This window comes from Antedon mediterranea, chromosome 10, assembly GCF_964355755.1.
Source record: "Antedon mediterranea chromosome 10, ecAntMedi1.1, whole genome shotgun sequence".
NCBI classification, from domain to species: domain Eukaryota; kingdom Metazoa; phylum Echinodermata; class Crinoidea; order Comatulida; family Antedonidae; genus Antedon; species Antedon mediterranea.
The window spans coordinates 3,317,012-3,343,017 of NC_092679.1; the positions used below are offsets into that span (position 1 = coordinate 3,317,012).

The window sequence follows — 26,006 nt, forward strand, 5'->3', positions numbered from 1 at the left end:
GTTTTATCAATTAAGTAATTTTCAAGTCCAGGTTTTGATTTTAATGTTTCATAGATGTGGAGACTTGATTTATTTTGTAATTCAATTCTCCATTCATCTATCATTATATAGTTAAGTTTTCTTAAGATTTCAGAAATTGGAAAGTAGACTTCTTTATAATTTGAGAGAGTGGTGAAAATATTTTTGGATTCACAATTACACTTCAAGAGAATATCGTTTATACAAGATAGAAACTTATACCTTAAGTCTTTAAATTCACAATTAAGTTGTAGCATTCCAATAAACATAATTTTTGGCCATCGATAGTTTTCCATCTTTATAATTCTATGGAAGTATTTCATACGAAGAGCGTTATGAATCTCGTTAATTGGAGACCAGCCAAGCTCTCCATATAAGGCGGCACAAGGTGTATTTCGAGGTGCTTTTAAGATATAACGTGCCATTTGGAGCTGGAGACGCTCTAGTTTATCTATATCTATTCTACTTAAAGAGCACCATACTGAACAACCATAGTTGATAGATGGGAGAACTATCGATCTCCACAGAGTATCCCCATAATATACTCTGTTAAAGTTATCAAAGCTACTGATAATTGATTTAACGTACGCTATTAATCTTTGACCTTTTTTTATAACATTCTCAATTTGTATATGGTCATTTAATTTACGAGAAATATGTACACCGAGATATTTATATGATTCAGTTTCAGATATAAAGCCATTACCTAATTTCCATTGTCTTACTTTATCAACACGTTTACCAGTTATCAGTATATTTGACTTTTCAAAATTAAAGCATAATTTCCATTCCTTAGCAAAATTTCCTGCAAGGTCTAACATTCTTTTCATTTCCAGTTCATTGTTAGCTAATAATACAATATCATCAGCCCAAAAAAGGCTACCCATCCATGTATCATTTATTCTAATACCTATATCCTTGGATCTTAACATTTTGGTAAACTCATTTAGTGTATTCTGCCTGTATCAAAGAATGTGTACATCATGTTTTCTTTCCATGGGGGCGCTGTGTAGAATCTGTACGTCATATAAAAGATAGTGTACATCTTTGGTCATATCAAAGATATACTTTCCAAGATCTTTGGTCAAATTTTCTCCCGTCATGGGGGCGCTGTATAGACCTCAAACAAAATGGTATCGATTGTTATTTTTGTTTTATGAAAATTTAATCTTTTATCATTGCCAAGAGTTACTGGAATTCTCTTTTCCCAACTTCAAAGTCTCAAAATCTTGAACAACTTGTCGTGCATACCCAGTGCCGTACATTTTTTTTTTCTAGATATGACCCATATACATTCTAGGAGTGTATCATTATAATAAAGATAAATCACTTTTACTTAAATATTAAACATATCATTTTTGTTTTATATATTATTATTAGTATTGATGCTTTATTATTCCCACTTTTTCTTATTATTTTTTGTAACCATGTTAAAGGGTCAACTGAGACAAGTTTACAGCTAGGTTGGTCCTCACTTTTATGCTCTGTATTTTTTTTGTAGGCCCTAGCGGAATTTGATGAAATAAATGTTTGTTGAATTTGGAATTATTAATGTTGTAAACAATCAATAGATTATATCTTTTTTCTAAGTTAAGTTAAACCTATTTGAACACGATAATTGCGGGAAATATTTATAGGCCTAACCATAATGTAATGCTACCAAAGGTCTATTTGTGTACAGTAGTAACTGTACATGAACTGTACATGCTCTTTGTGACAGAAACAAAAATGCCAATGGCGCCCTCTATACCGGTTTTAAAACTGTTCATTGTACTTTCTAGACTTTTATCATTTCGATGTATAATATTATTGCACAATACCGGAACGCTCTACCCACAAATGTAAATACTGTAATACCATGGAGAATTATTTCTCCATGGTAATACATATTCATGTTCTTTGTGTTCCTATGGACCTTTCTATTGCGTGAAAAGAAAGATACAGATTAAGGTATTTTTATTACGGAAAAACATCAACATGTACACCATCAACAGAAGTCATCCAAAATTCTTCAGACAGTGAAAAAAATACGATGAAAAGTTACAAATTATACATTAGGAATTAAACATATATAGTATTTAAAAATATCTGTAAATACGCCGCCGACGCCACGAATAATAGAAATATTAGTAATTATGATACAGTGTAGGCTTAACTATCTTTAATCTATCTTTAATTTGTCATATATTCAACAACCGCAGTCAACAAAGGCATTGTTCGCCATTCATAGCGATGTGTTTAAAAAGGGTGCAGTTAGACCATGGAGGGTACATTATTTATATATAAATGATTCTCCCATGGTTTGACAACGACCCGAACCGAACGGATTAACCCAACTTTTGTACAAAAGAAAGCATGCTTTTATATTCTTGCTAGTTGCTAGTTCGACGTCAACACTTTTGTTATTACACGAAAAAAATGAAAGAAAAGGACGAACCATAAAGATACACGTTTTATGTTTAGTTTTCTATGACTAACACAAATACTTAATATAGGCTAATATAAGCTTTGTTCCCACTAGGACGCACCAAAAGGACGAGAACGCAACCGAGTTGACCAATATGATAGCGATGGATGGAATCGCTTGACTGAGACGCAACACGTAAGATCAACGCAAGTGAGCTGACCAATCACAAGCGATGGATTATTCGAACTTTCTCTTGTCACAAACCCACCTGCGTTGGTCTATCTTACGTCCTTGCAATGCGTCTCTAGTGGGAACCAAGATACGTTGCGACGTACCGTATGTCCTTGCGTTGCGTCTGGGGGAACCAAGCTGTACGTTGCGAATTACGTCCTTGCGTTTGCGTCCAAGTGGGAACCAAGCTGTTAGCTTGGTTCCCACTAGAACGTAACGCAAGGACGTAAACGCAACGCAAGCGTTTTAACCAATGACAAGCGAAGTTATAGACAGTTAGCAATCACAAGCGAATAAGCCATCGCTTGTGATTGGTCAATTCACTTACGTTGCGTTACGTCCTTGTGTTGCGTCGCTAGTGGGAACCACGCTTTACGTTGCGACTTACGTCCTTGCGTTGCGTCCTAGTGGGAATCAAGCTTTATGTGACAGAATTTAAAACAATGATGATAGAATAAGAATAGGCCTACTGTACAGTAAAGTAGCAAAACAAAAATGTTATATCTTATTCCGAAGGTTTAGAATTATCCATACTAGAGGGTGAGCTCGCTTCGCTCGCTCCCCCTCTAGGATGTGTAGACGATGGTTCTCGGAATGATAATGTTCTCCTTATACGTTTTCTGTCGGTTACCATTATTGAAAATGCTTGACATTCGTAAAACTAAACTACTTTGTTTCACAGTGTTTTAGATGATTAATAACATTTTAAAGTATAGTTTTTATTGTTTGGTAGGGCCCTTTGGGGAGGCGGAGGTCATTTGAGGGAGGTGCTTATTCGAGGGATATATGTTAAATTTTTTAGTTTTAATAATATGGTAAAATTTATAATCAAATGAGATCTTCTAATAGATATGAAAAGTGCTAAAAAAGAATAACAAATGCTTGGTAAATTGTAGATAACAGTGCGGTGAATTCTACTACAAATAGTATAATTTTGTTATTATAAATATGTGGATGGACGTTTATTAGATAGTTGGGTTGGGGGGGGGGGGGGTTTATTATTCAAAGTGATGTTTTATTGGAGAGGCGTTTATTCAAATGAATACCATCCTAATAATTATTAATACATTATTTAATTTAATCATCTCTTGAAACTGCCGTAACAGAGTGGGCCCAAGAAAGAAGACATTACGGCTTGCAACATGGGCAGACATCTCGGTCCTAACGGGACACAGGAAGATAGCCTACAGTTATTCCTGCAAGCTTACTCAATAAAACTCAGCTATCGGGATTTCACTCGAAAAATGTCTTATCATCAAATCTCCCTATGTAATTTTATAATACATTCCCCACAATATATTCTGATTCTTTATGACGTATATTTAATTTCATCTTTATTAATTTGCAGTATAATTTAACTACTGTACCTTCACACACGCGTGGTATGTTTTAAAATAAACAAAAAACTGAAATGGCTGTGACTAATGGCCAACCACTCCTACTATCTGATTTTTTTTTCGTCTTCCAAAGGGACACTGTATTGATTGATGGAAAGTGCCTGTTTCCAGTCACCTTTAGGGTCAAATCTATTATTTTAACTGCTCCCTTGTGTTTAAAAGAGAGAAAATATGTGAACTTATCTTAAACCCGGAAATTACTTTGACCGAGAAGAATTGAAATTGAGAGGAAAATCTAATGTTGAAATCATAAATGTTGTTAAAAAACTCTTTATAATATCTTCCTAAGATATAAATATGGAACAATAGCGTCGGCGTGCACACTAATGTTATCAAATCTACGTTTCGCGGTACATCTCGGAGATTTGTACCGAAGTTTTTGCATTGTGCTCGCCTATGTCAGAATTAACCATAATTTATATATAGATATGATAACCACCACCACGTCATCGTTATCATCAGTTAAAAAAAAACCACACAATTTAGTTTCGATTTTGCTCGGGTTACAGAAATTTTATTTTCAAAAATTAAATTGTCATGTTATTCAGGTAATGCTGGGTTTTGTCACGTGTCACATGTTTACTTATTTCTATCTATTCAGTATTCATAAAAAAAACCATCAATATTTTAAATTTACATATTTATTAATAGACAACAATATCACAATGTATAAATTGAGCAGATAGTAATTAGTTGAGCTTATTTAAGAGGGGGTTCATTGAAGCACTCCCTTGCTTTCCCCAAATGCACGAATTGGGCCTAAAATTCTTCTCCCACAATTTGAGTAAAAAATCGCATCATTCGATTTCACTCGACCTCCGCCATGGTTCAGTCTGCTCGCTCAGTGTATGGTGGATTATTCTAACACTAAGCTTATGCATATTCATTAGCCGTAATCGTGAACGCCATACACTGGGTGTGTCGCCTGGCCGCTTCTCTCTGTGTTGAACTAGCTGGCATCATTTAAACCACGCACGGAGATCGTTAACCGCCTTTCATTTAAAGAATCCGAATTATCTAAACAAAGTAAGTTCTTGCTTTAATTCATCATTTTGAAATCAAAACCATTTTAGATATTTTGCATTTAATGAAATCATAGTTTGTTTGCGTAATCGAAAAGTTTAGTTTAGGATTGTCAAATCGTCTCAGGTATTGGATGAGTGCGAAGGTTAACAAGTTGGGGGAAAAAGGAGCAAATGTAATGCACACATAAGATTGTATACCACACGCAGAGTGCACAAAATACGGATAAGAAAGGATGTAAAGAGGATGAAAATGCATAAGATTACATAACTTATCGTTTTGCTATATAATTAATAATCTAACGAAGTCATATGGGTATCTTTGTTGACATGACGGTAGCCTCTCCCAGTTTAAGACAATAAAACTGAAAAGAAAATAAAAAATGTAGAAAAATAAGATTTATACCATGTTTTGTATCTTGAATTCATTGATGTGTTCAGTTTGTCAAGATGAGCCGCAAATATTGTCTTTCTGCCGATATTAATGAATGATGAAATTGTCGTTTTCAAGCCTAAAATATGGTCAAAAACGTTGGTTTTTCGTAGAATTGCTGTTTTGGCCTAGTCTTAAATAAATACCAAGCCCTCAATTATGAGTTTTCTCAATTGTAAGCAAGCCTTTTTACAGCGATTTTGTTGTAAAAAAAGTTGAAAATTGTTGTGTTGTTATTGATTAATATACAATAAACACTCTGATATGACCTATTATTTTATTTTATTTACACTTTATACTGATGGGGCTTGGTATTTAGTAGGATCCAACAAATTGTTTTACAACTTTTTACACAGAAATAATAACACTGCTCAATTAATGTTCGTGGGCACCAACTTACATTGTTACAAGCAGATTACGCAGGTCTAATTCCGCTTTTGTGGGTTAACTTTACACTGTGCATTTTTTAAAGACACATCCCTACGTTAACAAAATAAGTGTATTGTATGCATTGAGGAGGTGCACACAAGAATGAAAAGGCCCAACCGACCAATGGACGCTTTTTGAAAGGTGAAGGAATGACATCTTTGTATGTCACAGAACAGTGTTTATTTGGAACTATTGAAACTCTGTCATGCACGGAGCGCAGTCCGTTGTTCGCTTTATATTACCCGAGGGTGTTGATGTATGTTGACCCCGCTGCTGCTCAGACGATTCACAATGAACCAATCAAATCGCAGGAATTAACTGGAAAATGCATATTTTCACTTCATAGCATCTATTCATTCATCCATATAAATAAAGTCATCCAGGCTCCCAACCAATACGTCGTCAACTAAACGTAAAAACGCGTTATTTGATGATGTTGACAATGTAATTTTTGTTTACCATATTTATTGAGGGTGATCCATCCAGCTATTGCTGATCATTAGGGACCCTCAGTGGTTCACAAGACAAACATGCACAAGATACTCTACATAAACAAACAAAACAAAGTCTTTGGGAGTGGAGTTTTAATTTAGTCCTGACATGTGACGGGACTTGAACCCAGGACCCTTGGAGTGGTAGCCAAGCATCATAACCACCAAGCCACAACTCCACTCCACTTCATGATAATATCTTCCAAATCCCTCTCTACGCATGTGTTTAAGCTGACGCTTTCGATTCGCGCAAACAAATTTGCATGGTGGAAAATCGGCATTAACGTAATCGAATGTTGCCATATAAATAAAACAACTTAAGCAAGAATAAGTTTTTGCAACCATTCGGGATTGTTTTCACAATTCACTCAATCAAGATGCTTTCCTTATTGATAGGAGCAAACCCTTTTGGCTTGTTAATATAAAGCATTCAGTGCAACATATCGACCGTAGCATTTACACGTGTTAAAGCTCAGGTGGTACAGGCATGACTTTTAAATATAATATCTGGTTAATTGTACATAAATCAAATATTTGTAATAGAAATCAAGACGAAATATTATTTCCCTTAAAATGGTCAAATACAAAATTTAGCAAAATTCTGGACCAGGAAGACATTTTTTCAGTAGTTAGGTAGTTTAACCTAATGTAAACATGTCTGGTGACTCCCTAGTAGAAGGTGAAAAAATGTACAAACGAATAGAGATTTTACTGTGTAATTTAAACTACCCCCCACTGTTAAGAAGGTGATTATTTTCAACAAGTTCGTGTAGCACAAATAAAATCCCCAAAAGTATGAAACAGGGGAAACTATTATAGATCGATATTTATTGAAAATGTATGAGCATAGACATTTGTTTGCCCGCAATTCTTAGGAGGAGCAACCAATTGAGGTTAGGAATTAAGCAGGAAATACTTAAAATCGGTAACAATAATAAAAGGCAAAATTCGTGATGAGGAAATACAATGAATTAAGAATGTCGGAAAAGTACTGTCAAGTTAAAAAGTATTCCTATCAAAATCTTACTAGACCTAATAATAACATTCTTCATAAACTTATTAGAGCAATGTAGGTAATTTGATGGCGTATTCATCTGTGACAAGACAACAATTGATGTTTACGGTTTTCCCCAGGTCAGTCAATAAATCCTTCGTTTTGTCACAAGAAACCTAAAAAGTGAAATTCACTAACATAATGAAGAAAAATACCAGCAACACAAAACTACTGTGTGTGCAATGTTGCATACTTTAAATTGTCACTGAAATCGACCAAACGTTTAGAGAATTATTCACTCATGAGAAACGATGAATAAAAACATGCCTATTGATAGAAATCATATTTGTTCAGGGTTCGAGCTTATTTCTATAGTCAAATTGTCAGTATATAATGTCCTTTGGGACATCTCTATTCAGACGCCATGAAAACACTTTTTTTTTCAATTGTGAACCGAACGACCAGGGGAAATATTGTTTAAATAATTAAACCATAGAGGTCGACGCACAAGACCAATTTACACGACGAGCGGTACCGTAAGCGGAAACCGCGTAGCTCGTCCCCACGTAGAATCTGTATCTCTATCCTGAGCGGAAACCGCCCGTCCACACTCCGCGTTGTGTGTAAATGGTCATAATAAGGAATATTCTATATTATTATTTGTATCCGTTTACCGCTCGTCTGTGTAAATTCGCCGCCTTTACGATAAATTCTTATGCATGGGAGTAAGGGGACACTTCATTGGATCCCGAGTGAGTTTTTTTAATATACTTTCTACTTTATAAGCAATCGGTTAAATACACCGAATTCAGTGGAAGTTTTTAACCGGTTATTTTACGCTGCCTTTTAAAGTGGAGCTCCACCCAGAAAATTACTATTTTTCATACATTTCAACTATTATTTAAAAATATCATCCCTTATACTTCATATTTTTTTGAAATTTTTTTCAATGAGTACGATTTTCTTGAAAATCACGCCTTTTTGCGTTTTGGGGGGATACCTTGTAATTTCCTATTCTTTTACATGCAAAAGGGGGGTATATTTGAATAATCCTAAAAAATTCATTTCTTCACCAAAAAAAAAAAAGTAAAATGTATATTTATGTAATTTTTCCAGATCTTTCTATTTCTGGTATTTTTATCACGTATACATTGCGCAATTTTGCGTAAATAGACACTTTCCCCCGTTCGGGTCCAATTGGGTTTTTCATTTTGCTAGGGAGTACGATCACGTGACATTTTTCACAATCACACTACTGCAGCTGGCGATCTGTTATTTTGTCGCGATGTTATTTTTGACGGGCGAAAAGTATATTAAAACATTCTGAATGTGACCCTATTATGTTTCACAGTGTAATAATGTGATTATGAGACTATTACTAAAATGTCAAATTTAACGAGATTTGAGAAAGATGTGGCTATATATTCAATAAAGCTAGGCCTAGGCCTACTACTAGAGTGTAGGTATGTACCGATGCTGCTCAGTGGCTTGGCCTCTAGCTAGGCTAGGCTGACAGCAGTGAAGTTTGTTTTGCTGTCACCCGACCTTGGCCTACCCATGGGCCATGATAGGGTGCCTGAATAGTTGCTTTTCAGTCAGGTCTAAGCTTGCACATCGCTTTACTATTCTTTACTACTCTTGTTCTGTATAGGATTTTGTGTTCCACAATTCTTAATGTGCAAGAAAACCCAGGAACGATAAATGGGGCGAAACGACCATGTCTATGAATACATAGGCCTCTAGACAAAAATTCAAGGCTAGCTAGGCTGAGCAGACGGCTTAGCTAGGCCTAGCCCTAGCTTAAAGTTAAAAGCAATCTGATAAGATTATGCTGTTGTTGTACAGTGAAAATCATGAGGTTACATGTAAATTATACTGACATTCTTATCGGAAATATTAGTTAGGCCTAAACAAATCGTATTAATTGTGTGTATAAAATTTATTCCCCATTTTTCGACACATAATTTACCAAAGGGGTGACATTTCCACAATGCGTTGACCAGCGACTAAAACGCGTCAGTCGCTAAGTGTAACGCGTTTCGCGACGTATTGTAAACTAATAACCCCTAAGTTACTGAAAAACTGTAATTTGTTAAAAAACACTATTTTCTGACCGATTTTTTATAAATAAGTTTTTGGAAAATATTTCCGTATTTTCCCTGTTTTTTTTATGTAATCACTTTCAATTAAACATACTTAAACATAATATAAGCTGAGAAAGTCTGAGTGTAGCTCCACTTTAATCAATCCTGGATATTTGCATTTTCACTTGGCATGCTGAGTAATTATTTAACATTATAAACTGACTGTATTAACAACAAACAAAACTTAAATACATACCTGTAATATTCACAATTCATATCAGTTTTGTTGGAAACTACATGATTATAACAAAATGATATTATTTCATAACTAGGTTATAGTTTCCTTTTCAGTGTTCAATTAATATGATATAATAATACCTGTCGAACCATCTATAATGTTTATTGTTTCTGTAGTACATATTTGGTCATATGTTTACACAATCTTTAATTGAAACCTATGATTTAATGAGTCAATAAAAAAAGCCGAATGCAATAAACAAGCTTTATTATATTTAGTATATTTTGTTCTTTCTTTTTTACATCCTACTGTTGTGCCATATAACACTCCTCAAAATGCCACAGATATTTTAAGCTTTCATTACAAATGTATAGAACGATTCTATAGTGATTAGTTGAGTGTCATGTAAATAAAATGTAGGCCTACAGTACAAGGTTTTCTATGCCGCCGGCCTATAAAAACATTCTCAGCCGCCACACCCACATCTCCACTCATTTATATTTAAAAATCCTGGATCCGACTGCCTGTACTACAATACTATGCCACATCGCGTGAAAAAAAGTGTATGATTGATAAGCGAGATGTTGGTACGGTGATAAGGCCAGAATCATTAGGGATGTACGGAGGGGCGACACGTGATCCATTCTCCAACAAATTTATCACAACCATGGAGGTATACCTCCATGTCACAACCAAGGCAATCTAACAACAGGACATTGAGCTCGCCTTGGCAAGATATAGGAACAGTCATTTGACCTTATGTCAGGCTGCGAGAAATACCGTATTAACAGTACTGTGTACAGTACTTTCAACTTATAGTGCATGGGGGATGGGGGGGGGGGAGAATGCTTTGTTAGATGACGATGATGACAGTAATATTGAAGATGATTCTGATGGTGATGACGTAGGGTTTCTATCATATGAAAATGTTTTCGAACAAGTAGTGGATATCAGTGTGGGAACCATTATTATTGTTCATTGTTAACTGCATCGGCCATCATAACAATTTCTATTGATTCTAATTCATACACAGCTGTTGTGATGATCTAAAGAAAAATCGAATGTGTTATTGCTTTTAAATTCATAAATATAAATAGTGTAGAAATGGTACGTAATCACGACAAATTATAAATGCAAAGAATTTTCTTGAATTGTGATTTACTTTCACACTTTGTCGAGTTGACAATTACTGCTTGCTTTTTTTTTTTCGTTTGAACTTGTGTTTGACCTTTGTGTTTGACCTACACATTTAATATTAAGTTATTGTACTATACTATATCGGGGGAAAAAAAATTCATTTTAAAATCTTGTTTAGCAATATTGCTAATCAAACTGATTTTGTAGTCGAGAAACATAGTTTTGTATTGTATTTTGTTCCTATAACATTTTAGAAATGTGTAGCAATAAAGGTTGTTTTGTTGTATAGCTATGCACACTGGTGAAATTATTCCCCGACTATTTTTATTTTTAAAAACCTCGATGAAATCAATTCGAGAATGGAAAGAAGAAAAGGAGAAACCGGTAAAACTGAATCTAAGGATTTTTTAACTGCGAGAATATTAAAAATGTCGTCTAGTTTTTAATATTTTATTCTCATTTTTACACAAATTTCTTTGAATTATTATGAATTGTAATATGTGTAGATATGCTTCTGAAAAGTGTGTGAATATTTAATTTTGTGACTATCGGTTGCTGGTACAAACTTTAAGCGTTAAGTTCACGAATTTACGGTTATCGTATACATTATTTACGAGCCTACTAGCTTTATATGACGATTTCTGCATATTTTGTAGGAAAAAGTGTAGTGCCCTTAATGTGGAAAAAGTGGCTTTTTTGTTTAAAAAAAAATGTCCTGTAAAAATTCTGTTACGGGTTGGAGTATTAGATGCCAATTATCAATTCGTTATCGGATATTTTTCATTATTCGCGGTACTATACGTATCATTTATTTGTTTTAACAGAATATAATATACAGTATTAAGTTTAATCTAAATCATAATGAACGGAAAACGTATTTGATACAAAACAGGTATGCAATGAGCCGAAGCTCCTAAACGCATTACCCTATAATACAGATATCTAATTAGCAAATAAAACAATAAAAGTACAAATAGAAATAAAAAGTAAAAGTAACAAAAGTGAACTCTACATGAGTGAATATTTATTACGAAACAATTGGTTGTTTGTTATCAATTAGACAGATCAAGGAGTTACTATAAAAGTGGTATAATTAAAGAAATGTGTATATATATGAAGGGCTAGTGTTGCCCGAAAGCTCTGCTAACTTTTCTGGCTGTTTACTTTATCGTTTTGATTTAGCTTTTCGCTTTTTATTTTTGTATCTCCATTGAGATCCAGCCACTGATACCCACAGCATTGTCATTTTTTTCAGTAATTTGCCTTTGGATTTATATATATATACTGTAAAACTCAAAACGATAAAGTAAACAGCTAGAAAAGTTAGCAGAGCTTTCGGGCAACACTAGCCCTTCATCAGTGCAAGTGAGGGAATTTGGATAAAGTCATAGCATATGAGTTGGCAAGTACTGCCTGGGTGGACAGGAATAAAAGAAATATAACAATAGAAACAGCGTGTTGAATAGTGGGTGGAGATTGAATAAGAGTAGAAAACAATGAAGGTAGCTTGGTAGAGATATAAACAATTTTGGAATGGAACTAAAAAAGCTAAAATGGTGGTTAATATTGAAACTTAAATTTTGGTAGTCAATGGAATAATTTTACCGATCTGCTATAGTATATATATATATATATATACAGACCGTATATACAGACCGTAATACGATCATTGACCCGGCGCGAAATATGCATTTTGATAATAAAAAAAAAATGGGAATAAATTAAGACGAAACTAATGACTACGAAGCATAAATCGCATACCTGCTGCAAACGAGTGAATTACCATGAATAATAGATCAATTCATTTCAGGGCGCGGCGTGCATAGAAAAATAAAACGTCTGAGTAGGCCTATTTATTATATTCGCTTTATATAGAACAAATAATGGTTTTCCTAAAAATTATAAACCACGCGCCGATTGGATAGCTTTCAGGGATCACACTGATATAACCTCCTTGAGATTAATACATTATCTAGTAGTACTGTAGTAAGATCTCAGAGAGGTATAAAATACCTTCCTGGTGGTTTGATCAGGGAAGAGTGAATTCCCTGTTAGATTGAAAACACTCGGTCACCCGGAAGTAATTAAAACGCAAACTACTTGCAATATATCCTTCAATCGGGATGGCGGAGATATCGACAACAACTACACCGGAAACACTCCCCGCATGCATACATTACCCAGCAGCATTCATTTATTACACACAGTAGTACAACACAACACTTGTTCTCCGTACGTACTGCTGTTGCCATTTTATTTGTGTTAATTTACTTATTTAAAGGAGTCGATCTTCGTCTTACGTCTTGCAAGATTAAAGATGGATTATAACAAGGTAAGGCTAGACATAGTCAAGCTGTCTACACCATCCAGTGTTACACAAACTTGAAGACTAAGCAAACGGTATTCGCAAAAAAACATGCTTATTAATAATTTGGTGGATGGGTGTTTGAAGATGTAGGCCCGACTGATGATATTGGTTGAGGCAGTTTACGCGAAGATATCGCCTCCAGCACGACCGCTACAGTTGGTAGCATTGGTCAGCACTGTTATTAAATGTTTATTCTAATAATAATCATCATAAATTGTTTGTTTATATATTTCAGATGACTACCACTGTTGTTACTCATCAACCAGGCGTTGTTCAAAGCCAAGTAGTGGTACAGGTACGTTAACAGTGGACGCGGAACTTGCCAAGCACATGTTGAAGTCCGCGGGCGATTATGTAACACTAAGATAACGAAGATGGTGTAGGCATGCGCAGCTGTATGTCACGCTCTATTGCTTCTGCATTTGCTTAAACAAATTATTCGTCAACAAATTATGTGCACTGATGATTGGTTGAATTACTGTTGTAATTGATTGCAGGTGTAGTTTTAGAGAAGAAGTGGAGTTGACCCCCTTTTTGGGGTACAGCAACCTCCTAATTATTGCCTAATTTAATTTCAGGTTACTGAACGTGATTGGAGCACAAGTCTCTGTGGCTGTTTTGAAGACATTGGTTCATGTAAGTTATTTGTTACACAGGTTTATTTTATAATAAAACAATCATGAAACAATACAGAGGCTACTGTATTTTCTAACCACACAATGTATTCCCATTTAAACATTCAGAGACAGATGCAGGGGCTTCAGCTTGATTGGGGCAACTAAAATAAAATGTTGATATCTATTTTTGGCACAGACAATGAATATATTTAAAAATCCTGTATTCACTGTTAACTGTGCTAGTCAGTGAAGAATTAAACAGGACATTAAAATATAATTTTTAATTTATGTAAATTATTTTTAAGGCTTGTGTGGTTGGTTCTGTGGGCCATGTTTCGCCTGCCAAGTATCCGCCAAGGCCGGTGAGCACTGTTGTGCACCATGTTGTGTTCCAGCCGCCATGATAGCCATCCGGATGAAGGTCCGAACTCGTCTTAACATCCAGGTATGTTGTTTACAAACATAAATAATTTTAAACTAATTGAATAAACTTAATTGATTAATTAATTTTTATTAATAATAAATCAAAGCTTTCCTAGAAACACTTAAACAAAGGAATATTTTAATAATAGTAGTACCTCTGTAGTGACCTTTTTGACAAGCCACGCCCATTTCCAGCTATTGACAAGACTTGCCAACTGCTAGATTATAAAAATCTGGAGATTAAAAAAAATAACGATGCGAAAAACACAAGATTAATATCTGCTGCCATCTATCTGTTCGATTTTTGCTTGTTCCAGACACCAGTAGTAAACTTTATATTTTTTCAAACATATGGTCACGGTTTTCTTTTGTTTCGCAGGGTTCGTTGTGCAACGATTGCATACTAGAGACATTCTGTGGCCCGTGCTCAGCTTGCCAGATTTCGCGTGAAATTGATAACTCATGCAACGGTCACCTGATGTAGAGATCGGAGGCAACCAACTGGCACCAAGTTCAATTAATATTTAATGTTCATTCAAAGACATTTTTTAAACAAACATATTTTGATATGTATTTCGATATATATTGGTACTCTTGCCATCATATATAGGCATCTAGTGACCGAACTAGATTTTTATTAATTTTAAATGTTTTTTAGATTTCTTAATCTTGATATTCGTTAAGTCATTAACTTCCAATGACTGGCTTTAATCAATATATATATTTTATAAAAGCGTTGTTTAATACGCAGGGTATGTTGTTTGTATTTATGTCAACATTTAATATTTAGATTCGTATTAATATACTAAATATATCTGTTTAGTACCAAATTCATAGTAGCTCTTGGAAACCATTTCAAATGTAGCTTTAAAATTTCAGGAAATCTAGATATTCAAAGGACTCAATTTAAACAAACTACAATATATTGCTGTTCCAACGGCATCCTTGGTATAATACTGTATGTATGTTTTTCTGGTATTTCAAATACATTTTTAATGTTTACAAAAATATTTGGACTTTAAAAATCTGTTTTCGGGAGGGTTGCCGTTTTTCAATCTATGACACAGCCTGATTTTGAATAAAAACATTCCGTATAATAAATTGATGAATTAGTGACATGGAACTTTCAACACGCAGACATTGACACATTATATATATATAACATTCCTGCAGTTGTCTTGTAAACAAAATTCCAACTACTACTATTCAGAATAAAAAAAATCCTCTTGTTTCGCAATCCATATTCCTATTCTGCTTTTTTTGTAAGTTGACTTGCATTTGGCAGTATATTTACACAATGAGGGCATTGGCTGTGAAACGAGAGAATTGTAGTCATGGTGTGTGTGTGTTAGTTGTAGTGTAGTCATTATGTAGTGAACTGTTGTGGTATTGTTTGTACATAATTGTAGTTGAGAAATTCTACAATGCATGCAGTAGTCTTTTTAATAAATCTCTTGATAATACTAAACTTGTTGGTTGTTTGATTATTCAGACTTATTTTTTGTGAAAGCAGTTGGCAAAACCAGAGATATCATGTTCATAATAATATATCGTTGACCAAGAAGATAGTGTTACTGATGAAAGAAAAATGGCATATTGACGTGTTACCTTATATATTTGAATAAACAACTCAGGAGGGTTTAGTCGAGGGAAGAGGGGTTTTTTTTTAGATGTAATATGGTAGGTAACATGTGTAATGAAATAAATACCCCTTAGATATGAAAAATACAACACAATATCAAGAAGTAACAAAATGTATTTTATCACATCTCAATATTGTGTTGTGAAATGCATGGTAAACTGTAGACCATTTCAATCAATGAATTCTACTACAAATAGAAATGTGTTGTAATATACGGTGGGCATTTATTCAAGGAAATAAATAAAGGCCCAGGCGATTATTCGAGGGGGTTATTTTCTTGGGAAGGTTGGGGTTTATTCGAGGGAGGCGTTAATTCTTCACGACTGAACAGCGTTACGAAATCTATTATTTTATAGGCTACCAATAACAAATTGAATAAATACACTGCCTTGGTAAATTTCATTTCAATAATTTTTTAATGCCAGGCTTTCACATATGGTTAATGCATTTATTATGAGAACTGAACGTTTACACTTTAGTAAATACAATTTATAACTGCAAAATTAATTAAGATTAATATAAACATTTTTATGCATGATTTTAATAAATTAAAAGCTGATAATTATACCATAACAAATGATCTGTTTTATAATTCATTCATAATTTAGAAAAGTTGCTACAAACAAAATACTGTACTGTATACTGTTATATTATAGAGGGAGATTATAGACTTGAAGTTACCAAACATAATTCAACTTATATGTGTTTATTGGTTTGACCTTGACACTGAGGTCAATGATCAGCATTAATATGAACATGGATATGCAAGAACTATAATTATAGAGGGCGACAGACAAGTTAAAAAACAGATGTTTTATTGTTACTTTAATAATAACTTACTCTAAAATTTCATGATTTAAATTATTTAATTTAATTAATGATTTAAATAATCTAACTGATTTACTAATTGATTACATCATTTAATTTTATTATTCATGATCTTAATAATTTATTGAGAAGCTTACATATATAATATTATAAGCCAATAACCATTTATGCAAATATTAAAGGTATAAATATATGATTTTACTTGTTAAATTTAAATTACCATATGGCATACATGATTATAATTGTCTTCTTGAGCTTCCATGATGAACAAACAAGAAATTCACATTAAAAAATAATCCTAGTAATTATAAACCATGAAAAATAGATTTTAAGATTGTTTTGATTCGTGTAAGTAGCCGTATATCCAAGCATCCAAGTTGTTTTCTTGATTAGAATTGTCGTAGTCCTGATTGGTCATTCTGTTTGATGTCATATATCACATTATTTTCAGTGTTAATCAGTGCATTTATCTAACATGTTACGTGTTTTCACTAGGATTAGTGTGGACCATTAAAAATGATCACTCCTGTCGCATTTACATATAAATCAGTTTTAATCGATACATCATATTTCTACTAGAACATTTTGATGGAAGTTTGTGGTTGTACTCATGGAAGAAGGAGGTGATATTCCAGGATAGGACTGGCAGTTATTCTGATCACAAAGAGACAATATTTCATCACGATGGGATCTGTGGTTGGTTCTGGTTGCTGAATATTACTATTAAAGTTTGGTTGTATTGTGGAGAAGCGCACTAAGAAAACAGTCCACTGGCATTTTGTTGTAAAACTCTATAATTTCTTAAGATTCCATTTTCTTGTAATTCTCTACATTCATTAGGATGTAAGCTGGTACAGTGCAAAATCCAACAAAAAACACGCCCAAAGCAACAAAATTTTCCTGCAGATAAATATAGTTTTTAACTAAAATAATGCCTTAAAAATCAGTTCTTTTATCTACTTTCTATGCATAGTTGGTTATTGTTATTTTTATAGTTAAAAAACTGTTTATTGTTTTGTGTGTTTGGTGTTCGGGGCAGCATCATGACATGGACAGAACTATAATACTTAGCAAATATTACACACTTTTTGTTTGCAAACTAAATATTGCTACAGTAGTAGACTTCTACAAAATTGTTTCTGCATTGCCAAAGTTTGTCAACTTATCAAGTGTTTTAGAGTGATGTTGATACAGATTATGTGGGCTGTATAAACCAGTGAATGCACTGAAGACAATGCAATGAATGGAACTACTGCAGACCTGGGCCTTCCAAATTCTCTGGGAGCCTCCCGAATTTTCATCCAATCTCCCAAATATCTCCTGAAAATTTTGGTTTTAGATACAAATATTTAACGCTTACTGTCTGAATTCTGTTTTTTTCAAATTTTATTTTTGTATTTAATAATTAGTTGCTAGAGAATGTGTGGTAAACTTTAAAATGTAGATTATGCGAGGTATCTTTTTATTTGTTTAAAACCCGTCAAACATGCAAATATGTTTAAAACATGTCAAATTTGTTATGGCTCGGGTCAGGTGAAGTCGGATCAACATATTGTAGATAAGCCAAACCGGTATGTCCAGAAGGAAAAACTCCCTCCTGTGTGTAAATACCGCGTAATGGGAAAACAAAATGATTAGATTACCAGCCAGTCACTAGCTAGGCATGTCTACAACAGAAAATTAGGCCTACTACTAGGCCTAGTATATACAAATATATTATTATACCTGCACTACTATTTTATTTATAAAGCAGGAAGGGCAAAAAAAGGCTGCAACAGTGCAAGCAAATCTAAAATTATTAGCGACTCAGAGTAGCCTAGCCTAGATAGGCCTAGCTAGTAGTAGTAGGCCTAGCCTATATGCCTACTAGCTAGGCTAAATATAGCAGTAGTGAGGTCAAATAGTACTGTAGTGAGTAAGGCGAACTAACTAGGTCTATAATACTAAGTAAATAGGCTAGCCGGTACCTAGCCTGGTCGCCGCGCGGCGACTGGTCTGTCCAGAAAAAATACCGGCCCTACTACCTAGAGGCTACGTTTAGTAGGCCTCTAACTAGGGAGGCCTCTATCTAGGCCTGGCCCTAGGCTAGACTAAGACTAGCCTAGGCCTAGCACTCTAGGCTGTAGCTAGGCTAGTCCTCTATAATTTGCGGTATATACTCACCCAAGGTTTGTTCGGTCGTGTTGGAGCAGTTAAATGTACGGATCTAGATTGTTGCATCGTGTTTCTCACAGCAGGGCTAACCCGCACGAAAGCATTTCTTAGGATTCCAGACATTTTTTTAAGTGGTGTGGAAAGTGGAAACAACTTCTTTTTAGAACAAAAATGGATGCTTGTAACAGAGCGCCCTCAATTGATAAAAAAATTCCTTCTCACAGCTTCAATAGCATGCAGCTGGTACGGGTGGCGTCTGACCATGGAGGTATACTATTTTTATATCTCCATGGTCTGACATTAGTTTTTAAAGTGTAGGCCCTAATATAATCTCAATATTAATTTATTAAATTTAAATAATTATTAAGACTGTTAGTCAGAAGATTCCCCATAGCTACTCAATAAAGACATTCATTGCAACTATATAAATAAACTCCATGCTCATTATTCAAGTATTTATTTATTTTTATTTTTATTTTTTTCAATTTACGAGGGTGGTCCATCCAGTCGAAGCTGATCATTAGGGACCCTCACAAAAATACAATATGAATGCAACAATAAACATTAAATTAAAATAAATATAATTTATAAAGTATGGCGGATCGGAAATGCAATGTAGGCCTACTAATAATTATTGATTATGCAAAGTTTCGTTTTCATTGAATTGTACAAACCGGGCTATATACGTCCACCACATCTTCATAATATATACATTTTTTTTAATGTATCTTTTATTTGAAATCAATTATGTAAGTTTTTACATACTAGCCTTTGAATTTCAGTTTTACTATTGTGTACATAATTGATTTTTTTCATTTGTACACTATTTTACGTATCATAAACGTGCGATAGTCAATAGAAAACTCATCCCTTAATTCGATTTAATATTTCAGTGCATACTAATCAGGTCTATAAAATGCTGGTTCTAAAAATGAGAATGGACATGTGTAGGTCGTCACTCGGTGGTATAATGCATTGTGTAGGCCTACTATAGTTTTGATCCTATATCCCTCTCATGTACAACCATAGGCGAAACAATTTCTTTCGTCGTGGAGCAACCTAGAAATGATAACAAGTTAGGCTTATAAATGAAATACATTGCACTATAATGTACGGAATAATGCTCGAAAGGCGCTGCGTGTACGTGTTGATAAAGCTTGGTTCTCAATTGGACGCACGCAAGTCTGAGTTGACCAATCACAAACGTTTATTCGTTCGTCTATCACGTCACGATTGGTCAAATTACTTGCGGTGTGCTTACGTCCTTGCGCTGCGTCCAAAGTGGGAACCACTGCTTTAATAATACTATACGGTGGTACGTGAATAACAACTTACCCATAAATGCCATAGCTGTTGAAAACTCGTCTTTGAGAATATCAATAACTTGACTAACGCCCTCATGGCCCTAAAAACGGATAAGAAACATGTAGCTTTTTTCCGTACGTGAATTCGTAACTCAATCGCAACCGTGTTAATTACCGTGACAATATAGATCAACGAATTTTGAATTAAAAATAAAGGTAGTTAGTGTCAAAGTGAGTGAATAACAACAACATAAAATAATAAAAAACATTAAAAATATTAATATAAAACAACTGGTCTCTTAATCTTACGTTGCACGCGAGGCCCCAAATTAGCGGTCGTCCAATGAAAACCGCTCTTGCACCGCGCGCTAAAGCTTTAAGAACGTCAGTTCCGCGTCGTACTCCTCCGTCCATGTATACCTCAACGCCAGATCCCTCGACGGCAGCAACGACCTCAGAAAGAACATCAATCTATAAATATTCAATCCGTTATAATCGATTAAACATTTATCTATATTCGCCCCTCAATCCCATCGCTCTAATTTTGAAAGTAACGATCGGTGTGCATGGCCATAAAAAACAATCGACGTTAGGTGAAAAGTAGTGGACACAGCGCAATGACGTCGTAAGCGCTCCGCAATCAAGAATATCACATAATAATTTGCTTTTTATTGATCAACTCACTTGCCTTGCGCCTACGGAGACGGACGTCGTTGCGTCCTAGTGGGAACAAAGTTTTAAGATCACTATGTACGTTATTGCTTGTATGCTTCGTTCCCAACCACGCAACACAAGAACGTAAAGCTTGGTTCCCACTAGCGACGCAATACAAGGACGTAACGCAACGCAAGTGAATTGACCAATCACAAGCGATGGTTTATTCGCTTGTGATTGCTAACTGTCTATAACTTCGCTTGTCATTGGTTAAAACACTTGCGTTGCGTTTACGTTCTAGTGGGAACCAAGCTTTAGTAAGCACAACGCTTTGCTTTTGGTTGGTCAACTCGCCTGCGTTGCGTCTACGTCATTGCGTTGCGTCTCTAGTGGAAACCACTAGTAGATAACGTACCGTAGCAGGTAGGTAATCGAATTGTCTGCCCCCATGATTTGAGACAAGAATTGCATCAGCACCGTTATGTACAGCACGTTTTGCATCAGCACCTGTCATAGAAAATTCAACCATAATATTATAAAGTTATTACTATAAAATATTCAAAATCTACCATGTGAAACCACCGTAAATCTATTCTACCGGGAATTTAAAAAATAAAGATTGTAGTTTTAAATATAAAGTTCTGTCTACACTATCAAACCAGTTTCACAAAAATGTGTGATGTGCCCAAATATGGAAATGATGTAATATCACCGTGTCCATATATGGACACACATTAAATTTTTTGTTACCTAAAGTTTGATTAGACAGAGCTTAAGAGATATAATGGTTTTGAATTTAGGTCTAAAACGCCTTAATAGAACCAAGGCATTACAACAGGACACACTGAGCTCCAAGATAGGAACTCGTAACAGTCTTTTGATCTTACGTCTGGCTGCGACAAATACCAACAGTACTGTACTATAATTTACATATTCTCTGTTAAAGCTTGGTTCCCACTAGTAGGACGCAATGCAAGAACGTAAGCGCAACGTAAGTAATTTGAACAATCACAAGCGATGAATTATTCGAACTGTCGCTTGTCATTGTCCAATTCGGTTGTGTTTCGACTATACGTCCTTGCGTTATGTTCTAGTGGGAAACAAGCTTAAGGGGCGTTGAACTGATCGTGTCGCAGCAACAGATAAACCCTTTGATCTCGGGATCATGTTAGATTGCCTTGATAACATACCAGTGAGAATACCCTTGACGACTATCGGTAGACTAGTTATAGATTTCAGCCATCTAAGATCTTTCCATGTAGCCGTACCGTCAATTTGGTTGTCTATAACTTGGATGTCTGCTGTGTCTATATACTTCAAATTTATGGGTCTAGAAATACAATACATGGTAGGGTGTAAAAAAAATGTTTAGTGTCGTAGTTCAGTGGTCGTTTAGAAGCAAGAATCAACTAATTGTTCGTTTCTCTCAGTTTCACCAATGCGTCACCAACCTGCGCCCTTCATCATTGCCTAAACCTCTAGTACGGGGCAATGTAAAAACATTACTAAAATATATCTCCGTTAAATGGCCATGGAGTACGAGGAGCCGTTCGGGACATTGCTAATTTTGTCGTCAGTCTGCACAGTTTTTGTCCTAATAGAATCAATTATGTGTTTAATTTTGTCGACGAAATTATTAATTTCCCGAACGGCGCCCCGCTCGAGGACTATTCACGTATACAATATATTTTAGTCCGTTTTTTCTCCTGTAGAACCGACACGACTGAAGTGATGATGTGAACATCGTCGCTTCGAAAACGGCGACACAAACAAAATGAATGAACAACCTCAAGTGTGATTCTAGTTGAATCCCTAGGCCCTGCTTGTCGTACTTGGTTGTTAATTTTCTCTTTGGTATCGGCTGGTCAACGGTCACAACGATGGCTTTAAAACCAGCAGCAACCGCTCGTCTTACGATGTTTTCTGTGATTCGTTTATCCTTCAACAACTGAATCTGCATCCAGTAAAGACCGTTTGGTGCCACATCTACAATATCCTCAATTGTATTTGTTGACCATATGCTCAAAATCATCACTATGTTGCTTGGTATTGAAGCTGAAAATTAATTAAACTTATTATAGGTCCCCACTTGGACGCAATAAAAGAACGAGGCGCAACCCACTGATATACGTTACTTTACTTTACGATTTAAATGGCATTCTTCAATATAACAATACATCATACCTTTAGCTAAGGCCTTCTCACCATCTTCATGTGCCATTTTGAGGAAACCAGTTGGTGACATGCCAATGGGACACGCCACAGGTTGCCCGAGCACAGTGGTCCTAACATCAATATTTGAGACGTCACGGAGAACTTGGGGTAGAAAACGATACCTGAAAGAGTACGGATTTTGGGTCAAGTTCACACTAACGAGGCAACGTAGCGCAACCTACGCAATGTAAGAAAATGTCCTTCCAATAATTTGTGTTTGCCCGCCTGCGTGAAATAAAAAATCTGTGATGTTTGTAGAACTATTGCGTCGTCGGCCACGCAATAAAGCACTTTGCGTCAATACGTCGTAGCGTTGCGTCGCTATGGGAACCACGCTTTACGACGTAGGCACAACACGCACGTGAGTTGACCAATCACAAGCGACAGTTCGGATGATCTATCGCGTCGATTGGTCAAATGAGTGCGTTGCGTCCAAGTGGATATCAGGCCGACCTTTAAGAGCAGAAATAAGTAAAAAATAACGGACCACCACAACAGTTCATTCACCAGCAAACAGACGGTGTCAACATAAAAAGTTCGAGATCAACATAAAAAAACAGAATGTTTACAAAATTAACTGTAAAGCTTGATTCCACGCATCGCAAGCGACTTGACCTGGTTAAATCACTTACGCCCTTGCGCTTTGTCCTAGTGGGAACCAAGTTTTAAAGCGTGTTGCGCGTACGTGCACTCCTTGCGTGCGGCGTCCAAAAGCTAGAATTAAGTAATTAAAACTTCATAATAACCTTCGAAAAGCTTCTACGTTATCCTTCATTGTGGTCATTTCGTTACAACCACCAAAAATATATCCCTTGTAAGAACCTTTAATTTTAGAGAAAGCTGCTTTTTTAAAGTCTTCCAATGAAGCATACTTGGTCTGCTGGGGCCTAGCCATTTCAGATGTTGTCGACAACGATGTACTGTATCACGGGTTCCCCCAAACAAATCCGCTACCGTTGTGACATTAAACCATTAGGACCGTTCCATTGCTGGATTCAGCTATTGTTAAGAGTGGGGTCGAAATTATGTGCTTTAGTATTATACAATTTTCATTAATGTAAGATGTCAAGGGCGTTTAATACATTGGAAGGCTAAGACCAATACATTTTTAAATTCATCGTTTGTTATTTTTCCTAGATTATGGGAGCAACTTCCCATTGAAATCAAACAATGTGCTACAATTTTAGACTTTAAATCCCAACTCACAAAACAAATTTGATCTCAAAATATTAAGTTGTAATTGTTTATTCAATGCAGCTTATTCTTAATTGGTGTATCCCATAGTAATTGTTTTGTTTTTAATTAATTTGTACCGAAATGACCAATGAGGTTCAGCGCCCCAATTGGCAGTCACTTCGTCGTACGCAAAGGCTGACCTGACCAATAAAGTCAATTACTACCGGCAGATATCGAAGAATAATTTATCTGTCATTGGAAAAGGTAACGATTGTGTGTAATAGTACATACAGTATACTGTATTGTGTGTAATAGTACATACAGTATACTGTATTGTAAAATAATAATTTATTAAATAATAAACCGAACAAAAATCATAATACAGTAGCTATATACAGTAGCCTATTTTCCTCGTTTTTGTATACAAAAATTAAAAGAACGTTAGGAAATTAACCAACCAACCAACCACTGGTTGCAATGTACAACCACTGGCTGCGATGTGCGACCACTGGCTGCCGCGTACAATCACTGGCTACGATGTGCAACCACTGGCTGCGATGTACAACCACCGACTGCCGCGTACAACCACTGGCTGCGATATACAACCACTGACTGCCGCGTGTGCAAACACTGGCTGCGATGTGCAAGCACTGTCTGCGATCTACAATCACTGACTGCCGCGTGCAACCACTGGCTGCGATGTGCAACCACTGGCTGCGATGTGCAACCGCTGGCTGCGATATGCAACCGCTGACTGCCGTGTAAAATCACTGGCTACGATGTGCAACCACTGGCTACGATGTACAACTACTGACTGCCGCGTACAACCACTGACTGCCGCGTGCAACCACTGGCTGCAATGTACAATCACTGACTGCCGCATGCAACCACTGGCTGCGATGTGTAACCGCTGGCTGCCACATGCAACCGCGTGCAACCAATGACTGCCGCGTACAACCACTGGCTGCCGCGTGCCACCACTGGCTGCCGTGTACAACCACTGACTGCTACAGTATGTGCAACCACTGGCTGCCGCGTGCAACCGCTGTCTGCGATGTGCAACCACTGGCTGTGATGTGCAACCACTGACTGCAATGTACAATCACTGACTCTCGCGTCAACCACTGACTGCAATGTGCAACCACTGGCTGCGATCTACAACCACTGACTGCCGTGTGCAACCACTGGCTGCGATGTGCAACCGTTGGCTGCCACGTGCAACCGCTGGCTGCAGCATGCAACCAATGACTGCCGCGTACCACCACTAGCTGCCGCGTGCCACCACTGGCTGCCGCGTGCAACCACTGGCTGCCGCGTGCAACCACTGACTGCTACAGTATGTGCAACCACTGGCTGCCGCATGCAACCGCTGGCTGCGATGTACAGCCACTGACTGCAATGTACAGCCACTGACTGCCGCGTCAACCACTGACTGCGATGTGCAACCACTTGCTGCGATCTACAACCACTGACTGCCACGTACAACCACTAGCTGTCGCGTGCAACCACTGGCTGCGATGTAAAACCACTGCCTGCCAAATGCAACCACTGGTTGCGATAAATACAACCACTGACTGCTATGTGCAACCACTGGCTGCGATGTGCAACTGATGGCTGCCACGTGCAACCGGTGGCTGCCGCATGCAACCACTGGCTGGGCTGCAATGTCTAACAATTTCTACTACAGATAAGCTGCATACTTATATATACTTAATATTTTACTTAATTTTTGCCCATAAACAAAA

At 36.2% G+C, this 26,006-nt stretch overlaps 2 protein-coding genes and 1 long non-coding RNA gene across 4 annotated transcripts; 1 reads left to right on the top strand and 2 right to left on the bottom strand.

Moving 5' to 3' along the window:
• The first annotated feature begins 4,959 nt into the window (after positions 1 to 4,959).
• LOC140060259 (placenta-specific gene 8 protein-like) lies at positions 4,960 to 15,757 on the top strand. 2 transcript variants are annotated; one of them, XM_072106394.1, is made up of 6 exons: positions 4,975 to 5,079; positions 13,163 to 13,213; positions 13,485 to 13,544; positions 13,828 to 13,885; positions 14,172 to 14,311; positions 14,669 to 15,757. In XM_072106394.1, the coding sequence occupies exons 2-6, from the start codon at positions 13,199 to 13,201 to the stop codon at positions 14,771 to 14,773; spliced, it is 378 nt and encodes a 125-aa protein (XP_071962495.1). In that variant the 5' UTR covers positions 4,975 to 5,079; positions 13,163 to 13,198; the 3' UTR covers positions 14,774 to 15,757. The 2 variants fall into 2 exon arrangements, with proteins under 2 accessions (XP_071962496.1, XP_071962495.1); XM_072106395.1 differs by lacking the exon at positions 13,163 to 13,213 and having other exon boundaries at positions 4,960 to 5,079.
• A 695-nt stretch (positions 15,758 to 16,452) lies between these two features.
• Positions 16,453 to 19,131, bottom strand: LOC140060260 (uncharacterized). The gene is made up of 2 exons (XR_011847306.1): positions 18,923 to 19,131; positions 16,453 to 17,659 (listed from the first exon to the last, which is right to left on the bottom strand). It is a non-coding gene; the product is annotated as an uncharacterized lncRNA (long non-coding RNA).
• A 207-nt stretch (positions 19,132 to 19,338) lies between these two features.
• Positions 19,339 to 24,060, bottom strand: LOC140059990 (2-Hydroxyacid oxidase 2-like). The gene is made up of 8 exons (XM_072106004.1): positions 23,832 to 24,060; positions 23,056 to 23,207; positions 22,659 to 22,926; positions 22,062 to 22,201; positions 21,287 to 21,378; positions 20,527 to 20,688; positions 20,249 to 20,318; positions 19,339 to 19,972 (listed from the first exon to the last, which is right to left on the bottom strand). The coding sequence occupies exons 1-8, from the start codon at positions 23,978 to 23,980 to the stop codon at positions 19,902 to 19,904; spliced, it is 1,104 nt and encodes a 367-aa protein (XP_071962105.1). The 5' UTR covers positions 23,981 to 24,060; the 3' UTR covers positions 19,339 to 19,901.
• Between the last annotated feature and the right edge of the window lie 1,946 nt (positions 24,061 to 26,006).